Source organism: Camelus ferus, chromosome 1, assembly GCF_009834535.1.
Source record: "Camelus ferus isolate YT-003-E chromosome 1, BCGSAC_Cfer_1.0, whole genome shotgun sequence".
In the NCBI taxonomy this organism is placed as follows: Eukaryota; Metazoa; Chordata; class Mammalia; order Artiodactyla; family Camelidae; genus Camelus; species Camelus ferus.
In genome coordinates, this window is record NC_045696.1 from 82,050,424 (window position 1) to 82,064,834 (window position 14,411).

Below are 14,411 nucleotides of genomic sequence, written 5' to 3' on the forward strand. Positions count from 1 at the left end.
ATGTAAATAGATATTCCTATGGTTAATTTTGTTTGTTCCAGTGTAGGTGAAGTGCCGTCATTTTCTATCTTCTCTTCTAAGTCTCTGGGCATTTTCATCTGGAAAGGATTATGTGGCTGGAAATTGCAATCATAAGTCTCTAAATGACTCAAGGGCTGTTTGTATCTCATTCCCTTTCCCTTTCTTTGTTTTTTGGCCCTAGAATCTACATTAATCCCAGATGTTTTGACTTTAATTTACTGCACTGTTCTGTCAAAAGGGAAAAACCTTATTTTTGATAGCTTTCTAGCTCTGGTACCAGGTAAGGTGCGTTTTTGAAGCTCAGTTAGTTTTATGACTTTATTCATTCACACATTCACTCATTTATTCAGTAGGTATTTACTGAACATTTAATATGTGTCAGACACCCTTCTGGATGCTGGGAATACAGCAACACAACAAATTCTCTGTCCTTACGGAGCTAGAGATAGATAGTGTAATATGTCAGATGATGGTAAGTTCTAGAGAGAAAAATAAAGCAAGGAAGTGGAATGAGATGAAGGAATTTGCCCTTTAAATTAAAGTGATGGGGAAAGCATTGCTAATAAAGATGGCATTTGAAGAAGGGTGAGGGAGGCAAACATGCTCCGGGGACAGAAGGAAGGGCAGTGTGGCTGGAGTGGAATGAGAGTGGGAGTATGTTTAGAGATGGCATAGGTAATTGTAATCCAGTCATGAGGAGATTATTAAACCCTTGGGTTTTTGCTCAGCATGCATTGGGAAGCTATTGGAAAGCGATTTTAGTAGGGGACATTACATGACCTCACATAGGCTTTAACTTAGCTACAATGTTGAGAGAAAGTTCTAGAGGGCAAAGACAGAACCAAGGAGACCAGTTAAGTGGTTCCTATAATAATCCAAGAGAGATATTGGAGGCTTGGACCATGATGCTGACTGTAGATGTCATGAAAAATGGTTAGCCAGATTCTGAATATTTTTTCTCTAATATTTTATTATAGAAATTCGGATGTTTTGAAAATAGAGCTAACAGTTTATGCTGATGGATTGAATAAAGGATGTGAGGAAGGTGAAGAGTCAGGGATGACTGTAATATTTTGGCCTGAGCATCTGGAAGGATCTGTCAAAGCAGGTGTTGGAAAAGAAAATCAGGAGTTCAGTTATAGACATGATGTATATTAGACACCCACCTGTAGATGTTGAGTAGAGACTGGATATATGAGTTAGGAGTTCATTTGGGAGGTCTGGTGATCAGTGATGTCTTACACATCTCGTTGAAAATTCAAGTCACAAGTGTACATGACTTTGCTACCAGTTGTGGAATATTATGTGAGAAAGTTTGGTAGAATGGAAGACATGAGGGACCTGGGTTCTAGGCTTAATTCTGTAACTGACTGCTGGCATGACTTAGGGTAAATCATTTAACCTCGTTATACCTCAGTTTTCTTTTATGTAAAATTAAGTTATCTAGTTGGATGGTTTTCAGTCTTTTCATCCAGCTATCCCTGGGTCTAGCTCAAGGAGAAGGTTCAATAGATGGTGCTATGCACTGAATTGCATCTCTCTCAAATTCGTATGTTGAAGCTCTAAACACCATGTGACTGAATTAGAAATTGGGCCTTTAAGGAGGTGATTAAGGTTAAATGAGGTCATAAGTATGGAGCCCTGATCCAGTAGACCTGGTGTCCGTAGTAGAGGAAGAGCCTCTGGAGATCTCCCCCTCTCTGTTGTGAGGACGCAGTGAGAAGGTGGCCATCTGCAAGCCAGCAGAGAGCTCTGGCCAGAAACTGAATTGCACAGTACCTTGATCTTGGACTTCCTAGCCTCTAGAACTGTGAGAAATTCTGTTTTTTCAGCTACTCAGTTTGTGGTACTTTGTTTTGGCAGCCCAAGCAGACCGAGATGGATGGGGTGCTGAGCCTTACCCTAAACTTCAGACAGAATAGTTGTGTGATGTTTGAATCTGGGAATTCTTAATAAGACTGCGTGCGGAGAAAGGGTTCTATTTTTTTTTTTTTAAAGTTTGGGAACCATTGTTTAGATGTTAATATAAGATTCTGTCAGGGTGTCTTAAATAGTTTATATGCATTATGGAAAATAGTGCCTATCACATAGTAGGTGTGTAATAAATATTTGTTGAATGATGAAGTTATAGGAATTATAATCATCAACTAGAGTATGTAATGCATAGAATTAGTTTTAATTCTTGATTACTTCAAGTGGATTATCTTCAATTCAGAGAATCATTTTAGGATATTCTGATTGCCTGAAATTGCATTATAGAAGAGAGTCTAAGTCCTGACCTCTGTGATGAGATTCTTCTGTTGCTAGTTATGAGCAGGCAGCCAATTACCAGGTGTATCTATTGGCAACATTATGCTAGTTGCCCTGGGGGTACACATGAGTCAAAGTCCCTTCCCTTAGAGACAGTAATAGGCATTTGAAGAACTATGCCTAGACATATCAAATAGTAAACAACAAACAGTGTATAATGAAGTGATGAATGCCCTGAGAGTTAACAGAAAAGAGATCTTTGAGTAGTTGGGAAAGGCTTCCTATATGGGACTTAAGCTGAGCTATAAAAAATATGTAGGGTTTGCAGAGACGAGGACTCATCCTGAGCTCGTAATTCTGAAACAGCAGAGCTTAGTTTCAGGGATTCACTGCTGAATGGGATTCTGTATTAGTCTCCCACACTTCTGAGGATAATCTGCGCCAGTATTTTCTTGCTTGGTGCCGGGCATGGTATTAAGTGCTCAGGAGCCAAAGTGAACAAAGGTCTTAGAGTACAGTGGATGCAGAAAACAGACATGTAAACACAGGACATTGTGATAAGGGTTTTGTTTTACTGGAGTATCTTCTAATAACTTGCTTGAAAAGGGTACATGGAAGATAAATTTGGAATATTTGTAGGCCCCCCAATTCCCTCCTCATAGACCTTTTAAATAATTATTTGTACATAAATTCTATATTGAAAATAATTTTTCTTAGGAAACTTGAAAGCAAGGACCATTGTTTTCAAAATTCTGGTACTGCCAAAGAGGCTGATTTTAAGTCTCATTATCATTCCTCTGGGGAAGTTGTTTCTTTTTCTCTTCAGTCATTTACATTTTCGTGTTTTCTTTAGTTTTTCTGGACTTCATGACATTGTGTCTAGATGTCATTGTGCAGAACACTTGTTGGACCCTCTTAGTGTGAAACTTAGTGTTCATGTGTATGAAACTAAAAAAGTTTTAACAAAAATTAATTTCCTTTTATTTTCTCTGTTCTCTTTCTGAAGCTCCTTTAGTTGGAAGTTGGTCTTTCCAGATCAGAATATTTTTAGCTTTTTACTCATTTTCTGTCTTTATCTTGTTATACTATTGTGACATATTTCCTTGTCTTTTTTTTTTTTAAAAACCTTTTCCTTTTACATTTAAAAGAAAACTGCAGTTCAGGTTTTGTATTTCCAATTTTTAAGCACATTTCCTTATTCTTTTTCCATAGTATTCTGTTTTTCTGTTATGGATGAAATATTTTAGATCTCCGTTGTGATACTTATCAGCTTTTAAAACACCTTTTTTCTGTTTCCTGAATAATTTATATTTCTTAGAAACTATCTTCATTTTTTTCTTTCATGCTACTGATTTTTCTCTTAGAAAAGTTTTCTCTCAGAATGCTTGGTTTTCTGCTTATATTTAAGGTGCATGATTATGTAAATTAATCAACATGGATTTCTTTCACTGCTCTGAAGATAGATGTGCTCCTAGTTAGACCTCTCTCCTTAGTGGAAAGGCTGATTAGAGTTTCTGTGTTTGCATGTGGGTATAGCAGTGGGGTGACAGTGGGAAGGATATATCTTTGGCAGGTTTAGAATTGAAGGTATGCAGGTTGGAAGCTGGCTGTTAGGCTGGGGAGCGAGTAGTTTTCAGAATAATGAGGATTTTACTTCAAGGTACGAGTCCCCATTCTACAGTTCCAGCTTTTCCTCAGCAGTTCTTTGACTTTTTTAGCGAAGTGTCCTTTTTCTCCTAGGTCTCTATGCCTGTTGTTCTAGGTGCAGGAGGGGTGGGGTTATGGCTGGTGAATCTTGTTTTCTAGACAGACCTGCAGATAATCAGTTCTTCAGTTTTTGGCCCCACTTCTTTCTTCTGCTTTTATGTCTCTAAATTCTGGGCCTAAACCCATTCTGGTCTATTTTTTCTGTATTCTGGACTGCAGCTTCCTGTCTGTTTCTGCATCAGTATGATCCCATCTTTAGATCTTAAAGAAATGCAGATGGTACCTTCCTCTCTTTCTCTGCTATATGTGTTTTCTTTTGTTTGTTTATTTTTTTTCTTTTGATACTGTTCTTTTATCCCCTGTTTTTTTTGTTTTTGAAAAAAACATTAAACCCACGGAAAAATGCTAAGACTAGGCAATGACCCTTGTGTACCCTTCATGTAGCTATCTATACCAGTTATTAAGTTTCTATTTATACACTGTTTTCCTGACCATTTGAAAATAAGTTGAAGATATCATGACACTTCAGTCCCAAGGGCTTTAGCGTGTATTGCCCAAGAAGGAGATTGTCCTACATAACCACAGTACCATGTCACATCTAAGAAATTTATTATCAGGATAGTAATATCTAGTATATGCCTCACAAGTCCTATTTTCCTTTAATATAAAAAGATCTCCTTGACTTTTTTTTTTTAAAAGAGCACAGGTCACCTATCTTATGGAGTGTGCTACATTTTAAATTTATGTGTTAGTTTCTCTCAGTCTTTTTTATTATCATATTAACTGCTTTTCTGTGGATTTTAGTAGGAGAGAGAAACAATTGGGTGTGCTCAGACTATAATTTTCAGTATTTGTTGTTTTATAAACATGAATTGTAATGGCTATATAATATTCTTCATTTTTTTAAATCTGTTTTCCTCTTGCTGGCAGTTTAATTTCTCATATTGTTTTGCTGTTATAAGTAAACCTGCATTGATGATTCTGTTATATATCTTTATTACATATTTAGTAAGTTTCTTTAAACAAAATTTCCTAAGAGTACACTTATTGGGTCATTGAGGTTGTTTTTAGATCAAGAACTTTATAAATGATCAGTTTTCTCTAAAAGTATCTAAATTAGATCAACGACATATCAAATGAATTCATTATGAATTTATCTGAGAGAAAATTACATGCTTATAACCAATGTCCTCATCCTCTGTTATTGATTTTAGGAGGTACTTTTAAGTTTTAAAACTCACTGTTTTCAAGGATTTTTAAAAATATAATTTCAAATGATTGTTTGAAGCGTATTCCAAAACTTAATAGCAGTCTAAGATAAAACTGTAAACTGAATGTTTGTGTGGTCATCAGGAGCTTTCCTGAATTCTTACAAAATATGCCAGTAGTACAGAAAAAGTGAAAGTCCCCTTCAGTCCTTCTGTCTCCTCAATGTGCTAGATATCCCTTCAGATCTTTACAATGCATTATGGACATACATAGTATAAAGAAATTTCTGTGTATGTGTTTAACACACATTTTTTTCCCCACACTGTAAACACAGTCAGGTATTCTGCATTTTGTTTTTACATTTAATAGAGTGTGTCTTCAGAGCTTTCTGTCTCACTCACTTAAGCTACTGCATGGTTGCACACAGTATGGTTGCACTTTATCTTGTATAACCATCTCTGCTGCTGGACAGTTACTTCCAATATTTTGATTGTTTTAGCCTTGCCTCTGTTCTTTCTAGGATGTCAAAATCTGAAAGCAGTTGGAGATTGTGAGGGGGTTTTTTGCTTGTTTTGCTGTTGTTTTTACAGCTTGTATTGCAGAAAGTAGAAATAATGGTTTTCTATAATAAATAGGATAGACATTTTCTTTTTTTTGTTTGAAGTAGTTTTTTTTTTAAATTGAAGTACAGTTACAATGTGTCAGTTTCTGGTGTACAGCGCAATGTCCCAGTCATACTTCATTTCATATTAAAAATGTGCAGTCTCTTAAAAAGGAAGTCCTTCATGGGTAGATATTATTGCTTGAAATTTCCATGTAATATTTTACACTCCTGGGTATTTGAATTACTCATACATAAATTCCCACTGAATGAAGCAAGAAAATTTATATGCTGCTTTAAACTGATAATAACAAAACAGTATACTAAAGTAAACATTAAAGAAAAAAAGGAAAATAGCATATTCTCTCTGATTCTAAAGTCTACAGAGAAAAGACAAAAACTTTGAAAAAGAAAATATAAATTATTGCCAAATTTTACCCCTGGTAGGCATTATTCACCTTTAATGTTTTGGTGACTATTCTTCCAGGTGTGTCTGTATATGGAAATATATCTATACCAAATCTAATAAGATGCAGTTTTATGAATATGTATTATTCTGTGTATATTACAATGCAGTCATTTTTCTCAACATATTTTTCACATGTATGGTATATGGTATATATATATATATATATATATATATATATATACACAGTACATGTAGATATTAATATGTAATTACATAACTGCATTATATTCCACATGTTATTGTATAGTTTTTTCCACTCAGCAGTGGGTTATAAAGATATTTTCATGCCACTGAATATAGAGATACATCAGCCTTTTAATATCTGTGTACCATGTCTCTCTGTAGATACACCTGATTGATTCTGATCATTCAAATGGCAGCAGTGGGTCTCAAATGGGCTTTAGTTCTAGGGAGTACTCTGGGCCAGAGACCCTGTATAACTTCCTTTTTTGGGGCACTGATGAGTGGTTGAGAGTTAAGTGACATTTCTTGGCAGATTGTGGTTTTCTCTGTGACTTTTATTGTCAATAGGGAGAGAGCTTCCAGTAATAGGGCTCAAGGAGTGAGTTCCTTTATGGAATGTGGGGCTTGAGATGTGAGGTGACAGGATTGGCCAAGGTTTTAAAATGAAAGAGAATTAAGAATGTTGAGATGGGATTGACAGAGAAGATAATGGAAACAGTTAAGGTCATCTGGTTCAGGTCAGCAGGGTGAAACAGAAAATAGAGGAGAACTGTATCATTTGTGGAAAGGACGGGACTTCTTGCAGAAATTGCTGCTGATCTGCTTGCCCTCATGGGTTGGACATTCATTAGTAGACACTGCCTGAAATGATACTTGCCCTATGGAACTTAAAAATAAACATAGTATTTGTTCTTTGATCTCACAACTTAGACCAAGTGAAATGCAGGTGGTTAGGAAGTTACTATTTAGTTTTCTTACTTCCTTTTTTTCTGTTTTAAGAATAAGAAAAACATTGTTTGTACTTTATGTTCTACTTCCTTATAGAGTACTCTTAGGCATTTTAGCTATCAGCCAATCATTTTTTAAAAAGACTTTTAACATTATGCTGCACACCAGAAGTTAACACAACATTGTAAACTGACTATACTTCAATTTAATAATAATAAAAAAAAGGCTTTTACGTTTTTGTTTAGAGTGTGTGGTCTTTCCATACTACAGTACTTTCTTTCTTCCTTTTTTTTTAAAGAATCACTGAAAAAAGTGATTATTAAAACAGACATTATTACGGTAGAGTGACCCAAATTAATGAGCTATCAGGGTATAGGAAAGCACTGTGAACGCCAAACTATGAGTCAGAAAAGCTGGTCCAATTTTACCCTGCTCAGTGATTTAATCTTTGGAGCAAGGCTTTATCCAGAACATCCACTTGTGGAGTGGTATAGGAAAAGAATCAGTTTTTATAGGGGGGGAGCTTATTAATAATTTATTATATAGCATGTCAAGAGTTGAGCTAACATCACCATGCTATCTCTGCATTTTTACTCTGCTTTGTTAGGGCCTATACCAGAATTGTTTTTTCTCTCTCTCTTATACACATAGTGTCACTGTGTGTGATAGGCTTATATATTTAAACTATGAAGTATGCCTTAAAATTACACGGCATTCATTAACTTAATAAACTTATTGAATGAAGGCACTCTGACGGATATTAGATGTATGATGATAAATAACACATGGTCTACACCCTTAAAGAAATTATTGTTTAGAACAATGAGATGGAAGTATATGCCAAAAGTATATGGCAGTTACAGAAGATAACCAGGCAAAAGGGAGAAGAAATAGTCAGTTCTACTATAGGGTGTAGGGATGCCTGAAAAAGTTTAGCAGATGATTTTTTGAGAAGGAGTTGTTCACTCAAGTGGGGATAGGGGTGGGTATAGGGGTAGTGGATGCTCAGTCCAATCCAGAGCATCATTACCAGGGCCATAGAGGCCTGAGACATTATAACACTGCGTATAGCTTCATATGGATAATGTGAAGGGTACGTATGAAGGAGTGAAAGGAGATGATGCTAGAGAAGTAGTCAGGGGAGATTGTTATCTAGGAGATTTTGAAGTAGTTAATATCAATTAAAATCAGGGGAAAATTATCTGGCAGGTAGGAGGAGACAGGATTCCAAGCAGGGAGATCAATTTGCAGTTGCTAAAGTAATCTAGCTGGAAGTGCTGTGGGCCCAGAGTCTCAAACCAAGTGATTCAAAATCAAAATGAAATTGAGGAGGATAAAGGTGTAGAAACAATAAGATGTGTAACTGATTTTGTGTGTGTGTGTGTGTGTGTTGTAGGAGAGGGAAGAATTAGAATGACTCCCAGATAATCTGTCTTGGGGATTTTTAGAGGATGCCACTGGATATTTGAGGAAAGGCTGGTTTAAGAAGGAATAATAAGTTTGGTGTTTGAGCATGTTGAATTTGAGTTGGTAAGAGATATCCAGAAAAATGTGTTCTGTAAGTATTTGAATCTGGAGAATAAGAGTTTGTTGTCAAGGATTGAGAGTCTTCAGGAATGAATTGTTTGAAACTATGAGAGTAGATGTGATAATCAATTGAAGAATTGAAGAAGAGAAGTGTGAAGGACAAATTGAATTGAAGAATTGAAGAAGAAAAGTGTTAAGGACAAATCAAGAACAGTTTGAGGGTGGGATAAAAAAAAAGGCTTGGTAAAGAAGACTGAGAGAGAATGGTCTAAAAAGAATCCACTGAATTTGTCAGAGGATATGGGTGATTTTTGCTAATAGGATTTTAGTGGTATGCTAGGAATAATAGACAGATTGCAGAATAATTTTTATATTAACTATTTATGCACTGAATTACAGATTTAAGTATTTTATTAAAATTAAGGAATACTTAAAAGATACATTTAGGGAATTAGTTAACCAACTCTTGTGTACCCACTATGCAGTTTTAACTTTTTAATTTTTAAATAATTATAGCCTTGGGAGTTAATAGTACAGAGAGGTCCTTCTATATAGCCTTCATTCAGCTTCCTCCAATCACTTATTCAGTTTAACAGATGTCCTGGACTAGTAAAAATGCTAATGTTTGAGGAGGGATTATGGAACTATGCAGGTAATGTGAATATGGATTCTGTACCCGGACATGGTGCAGCCCTGGGATTTTGATTCTCATAGGAGCCTCTCTCCTTCACTGGAAGCAGTGCGGATGGCAGGTTTTCTTGCTGCTTCTCAGGACTTATGAGTGGAGCTTTTCCAGCTCCCTTTTCACAAATTGATGAGCCCTTTTGAGTATATTGGTTTAAAGTGGGTTTTATTTCCAGCTCTTCCCTGAAGTAGGCTCAAAATTGAGTCTTCTCTCTCTGTAAGGCCAGTATTCCCCTAAACTGCCTTGGTGTCAGCTGAAGCTTACATCTTTGAGTTTCTTTCTGGCACCTGGGAATTTCCCTCTCCTTTCCCCTTTTGTGAGTTCAGCTATAAATTCTAATTTTTCATGTTGATCTTGCATTTCAGTGAGGATATTTGAACCATGGATGTATTAGTCCAGTCTGTGTTGTTGCTTGAATCAAAAGTCTAATAACCTATTTCTTAATTTTCTCTGCATCGTCCACAAAAAGGACTTGAGACCAGATTGTATTACTCTTGTTAAAAATATTATTTATTTTTAAAATGAATAATACTTGGTAGGAAATTGGAAAGAAAAGGGACTACATGTCTTCGTTTGCCCTGTTCCCTGCCTATCCCTCCCAGTGTGCCTTCCCAGATACAATCAGTTACCAGTCTTTTATATATCCTAGAGATGGCCCATGGACTAGTTTATTCTTTAACAGCAGTTTTAAATTTAGTGTTTATAATTTAATTTTGTAACCAGTATTCAGGGTTTTTCCATCTGTTTGACAAGTAGCAGTTGTACTTTCTTCTTCTCTGAGAGCTTTTGAAGGAGAATGTTATACTAATTATATGTTACATGTATGTTTTTATATATGTGAGTGAATTATTTGTGTTTTAACTTTTATTCATTTCAGAAACCCCTCAAAATGTGACAGAAAATGACAAAATAGTGTAAACGGTTGATTTGAATGTTTTAAGTTACTATGTAGAATATTAAAATAATAGAGTCCTAATTTTGGGGAGGTAGTGGAAATGATATTTTAAGATGCTAGAATCTTATGAAATACAATGAGGATATCCTTAAAAATGGTCCTAGTTGCTAACCACTAACTGCTTTTGTTTGCATATGTGCAAATAATTGCCCGAAGAAGTGACAGAAGTCTGTCAAAGATGAAGCCCTCTCTTTTAGGTTCCTTAGCCATAATACTTACATTGATTACCTAAGTACAGCTTGGTGAAATTCAGTGACATGGAAGCAAGAAATGGAAGCCTATGACCTGATATGTTTTCTTCCTTAGATCAACCTCTCTACTTCTCCTACACCTGCACAGTTAATAAGCCGTTCCCAGGCTTCCAGTTCTACCAGTGGCAGTATTACCCAACAGACTATGTTACTAGGGAGTACCTCCCCTACCCTAACGGCAAGCCAAGCTCAAATGTATCTCCGAGCTCAAATGGTAAGATATGAGCTACCAGATTTTCTCAGTGTTTGAAGACTTAAGAGAAATCAAAATGTTTCTTGATTTGATGCAGTAAGAGGCATTTTTAATCTTTAAGAAATGTTTAACAAACTTTTTTGTGTGTGCTTAGCTCTTGTACATTTTGTCATGAAAATTTCTTTTAGTCAGTAGACCTTCTTGGTATATCAAACAGTAATTAGCAACATTGGGAAACTAATAGATTCTGTAACATAGGAGTGAGTATTTTTTAATATCAAATTTCATTGATTTCAAACCTGTTTTCCTATTTTAACACATCTGAACCTGAGATGCATTTTATAATTGGTGGCATCTTACAGTTAAAATTGGTACTTACAGTGATCCTGAAATCACTGTATATCTTTGATGTCTTAGATTTGTGAAATGGTTAGAAATGTTAAAAACTTGATTGTTAAGCGTAAATTAGAATTTATATTGTGGGTTCTGCAGAAATCTGGCTTGGAGTTCCTGATAATTCACCAGATGAGCCTCAGCTTTGGCTATTTCCATCTTAAATTCTGCAAAGTGATTTATGTTCTTGTGCTCACTTTGATCTTTTGTTAATACAGGAATGTTAGTTTGGCTATTCTATATTTGAGTACCCATTGATTACCTAATTTCCCTGCTAGACTTCTTTAAGGAATGTAGAAATTGGTTGACATTTACTTTATTTGATGTCTTTGCAGGTAGCTAGAGAAGTGCTTTTTCCCTGATACATATACATATACATATATATATTATATTTATATTTATATTTATATTTATATTTATTTATTTATATTCTTTTTTGTTCAATAAACTGAGTATATATCTGGATCCCCAGTTCTCCATTAAAATTGGAAAGAAAATTGCCCATCATAATACTAACAGGAAACAATGATACGGTCTGCCTTTTATTTACAGATTATTCAGTAGACATTATCATATTTCTGATTTTTTTCCCCCATTAGATCTTATTTGATTAATAATGTGCTTCAAAAATTGGCTGAACCATTTGAAATGGTTGCTATTTGACCATTTGTCACCTCTAAATGTGGTAATTTCACATGATTCAAGCAAAATAGAACATCTTTTTAGGTTTAGTGCTTTCAGCTGTTTGTACTGGAAATTACCTTCTTGTGAAAGTTATACTTCGTTTTTTAATTCACTTAAATTTAGTATACAAAGAACTGAAGTTCAAAAGATCCCTTAATTGGTAATTTTAATTTAAACAGAAATGGTTTTTGAGGAACTGAATAATCTTGATGGAATACTGAAATAGAACATTTACACATTCTTTGAAACAACTCTTAAATTTACTAAATTGGATTGGATAATCTGAGTGGATTGTATTATCTTTTAAATTAATGGCATTCTGTTTCAGTATTGGAAAAGACATTTGAAAAGAGGTGGTGATAAGTATGTCTTGTCTTACCTACCTTTCTTTCTTTCTTTCTTTGTTGTGAAACTTTTTTGCAGGCTGTTTTGTTTTGAATTTTGACATGTTGTGGCATTTACATTTACAATGAATATTTCTTTAGAAATAGTTTTAAAATCAAGAGGTAGACCTAGGTTTGTGCTATGGATTCTGTGTAGCTGAATGAAATACTATAGCGTAGTATGCGGCATTGTTATCCTTTGGGGTAGAGAGGACTGAAAAAACTTTTTGCTGTTTCTTTTCATGTTTCTCACTGAAATTTAATTTGCATTCAAGAGTAGTGACTATGGTTGCCCATTATAATGTCCATTTTATGAATCCTTCCACAGTAGTTTTAAGCTGGGAAGAGTTTAATAGCTTATTTGGGGCAAACTTTGGTATGAAGATTTCATATTACCAAAATACATTTTTTTTTTGAGCACTGATTTATTTTTCTACTCATCAGAATCACGAGCTGTTTCAGAAATGTTTATGATTTTTTTTTTTTTTGAGTTCTCTATTATCAGAAACTTCTCTGTCATGTAGAACCTTTTGCTTAGGAGACAGTCCTAAACTGCATTGTCTTTCTGTCACAAATTTCAGTCTCTCTTGCCTGCTATACATTTTGTGTGGGACATGTTCTTTTGTCTTAGGGTATTTTTTTGGTTTTTCTGTCTGTACAGCTGATTTTCACACCCGCTACCACTGTGGCTGCTGTACAGTCTGACATTCCTGTTGTCTCGTCGTCATCGTCATCTTCCTGTCAGTCTGCAGCTACTCAGGTGAGCTTGTCTAGCTTCATACTGTAGTACTTACGGTCTGGACCTGGAGGTTAAAGATAAACCTACATTTGTGTTTAAGTTGCTGATGGTTTCAGTGCTCTTTGTCACACAATACAGATTAAAATTTAATACCGTGAGAACTTTAAGAAAGTTTTATGGTTCTGTAGAAATTGAAATACCATTAAATACGGATATTTAGGTTATTTGACATTAGTGAAAGTTAACACATTTTTGGTATGACATGATGTTTAGTTTTACTATAAAGCAGATTTATTTCTTTTATTATGTAGGATGTATTATTCTTCACATTCCTTTGCAGGCAGTTATGTAATAACCAAGTCAAGATGGATTTTAAGTTTAAAAATGAATTGGGTAGATTTCAAATTTTAAAAATTGAGTAGAACATTACCCAAGTTTTTGTTTGTACTTTGTTTGGTATAATGGAAAAAAGGAACCTTAACTTTCTCTATCCACCATTCACAAGAATAAACTAGAAGTTGAATGTAGACCTAAAGATATGGACCCAAACTATAAAACCTCTAGCAGAAAACAGAGAATAGCTTTATAACTCTGGGATTGGCAAAGCTTTCTCAGATAGGACACAAAAAGCATTAGCCATAAAAGAAAATAATGATAACTTGGACTTTTTCAAAATTAAAAACTGTTCTTCAAAAGACATTGCTATGAAAACAAAGAGGCAGGCCACAGACTGAGAGAAAATGTTCACAACACATATTTCTGACAAAGGGCTTGTATCCAGAGTATACAAAGTAGGTTTACAACTCACTAATAAGATCATGAACAGTTTAATTAAAAATGGGCAAAAGACTTGAACACTTCACAGAAAAAAGATATACAAAAGGCCAATAAGCACACGAAGAAATGCTCAACATCATTAATCTTTACAGAAATGAAAGTCAAAACCACAAAGAGTATCACTACACACTTAGAATGGCTGAAATGAAGGATAATGAAAATTCCACATGTTGGCAAGAGTGTGGAGCAACCATACCATAATACATTGCTGGGGAAAGTGTATAAAATAGTACAACCACTTTGAAAAACAATTTTCCTGTAAGGTTAAACATGCTTAACATGTGACCCAGCAGTTCCACTTGTTTACCCTGAGAGATTTGAAAACATGTATCTACATAAAGACATGTAAATGAATGCTTGTTCAGAATAGCCCCAAGCTGGAAATAACCAGTGTCCTTTAGCTGGTGAATGGATAAACAAATTGTAGAATATTACTCAGAAATAAAAAAGAACAAACAACTGATGTGTCTTAGAAACGTTACAATTAGTAAAAGAAGCCAATTGTCAGAGAGTACATACTCTGTGATTCCATTTATATGAAATTCCAGAACATGCAAACTAATCTATAGTGAAAAGAAATTGGATTTGTGATACC

The 14,411-nt window shown here is 35.0% G+C and overlaps 1 protein-coding gene across 10 annotated transcripts in view; it reads left to right on the forward strand.

The window, feature by feature from the left end:
- PHC3 (polyhomeotic homolog 3) overlaps positions 1-14,411 on the forward strand; it is a 72,875-nt gene that overhangs the window by 11,978 nt on the left and 46,486 nt on the right. For 7 of the 10 annotated variants that reach the window (XM_032484456.1, XM_032484471.1, XM_032484485.1 and 4 more), the window contains 2 exons: positions 10,643-10,801; positions 12,902-13,000. The exons of 1 other annotated variant lie outside the window; for it this stretch is intronic. In XM_032484456.1, coding sequence (XP_032340347.1) covers positions 10,643-10,801; positions 12,902-13,000 — 258 coding nt within the window. The remainder of the gene's footprint in view (positions 1-10,642; positions 10,802-12,901; positions 13,001-14,411) is intronic. 2 more of the 10 variants (XM_032484478.1, XM_032484502.1) reach the window with 1 other exon arrangement.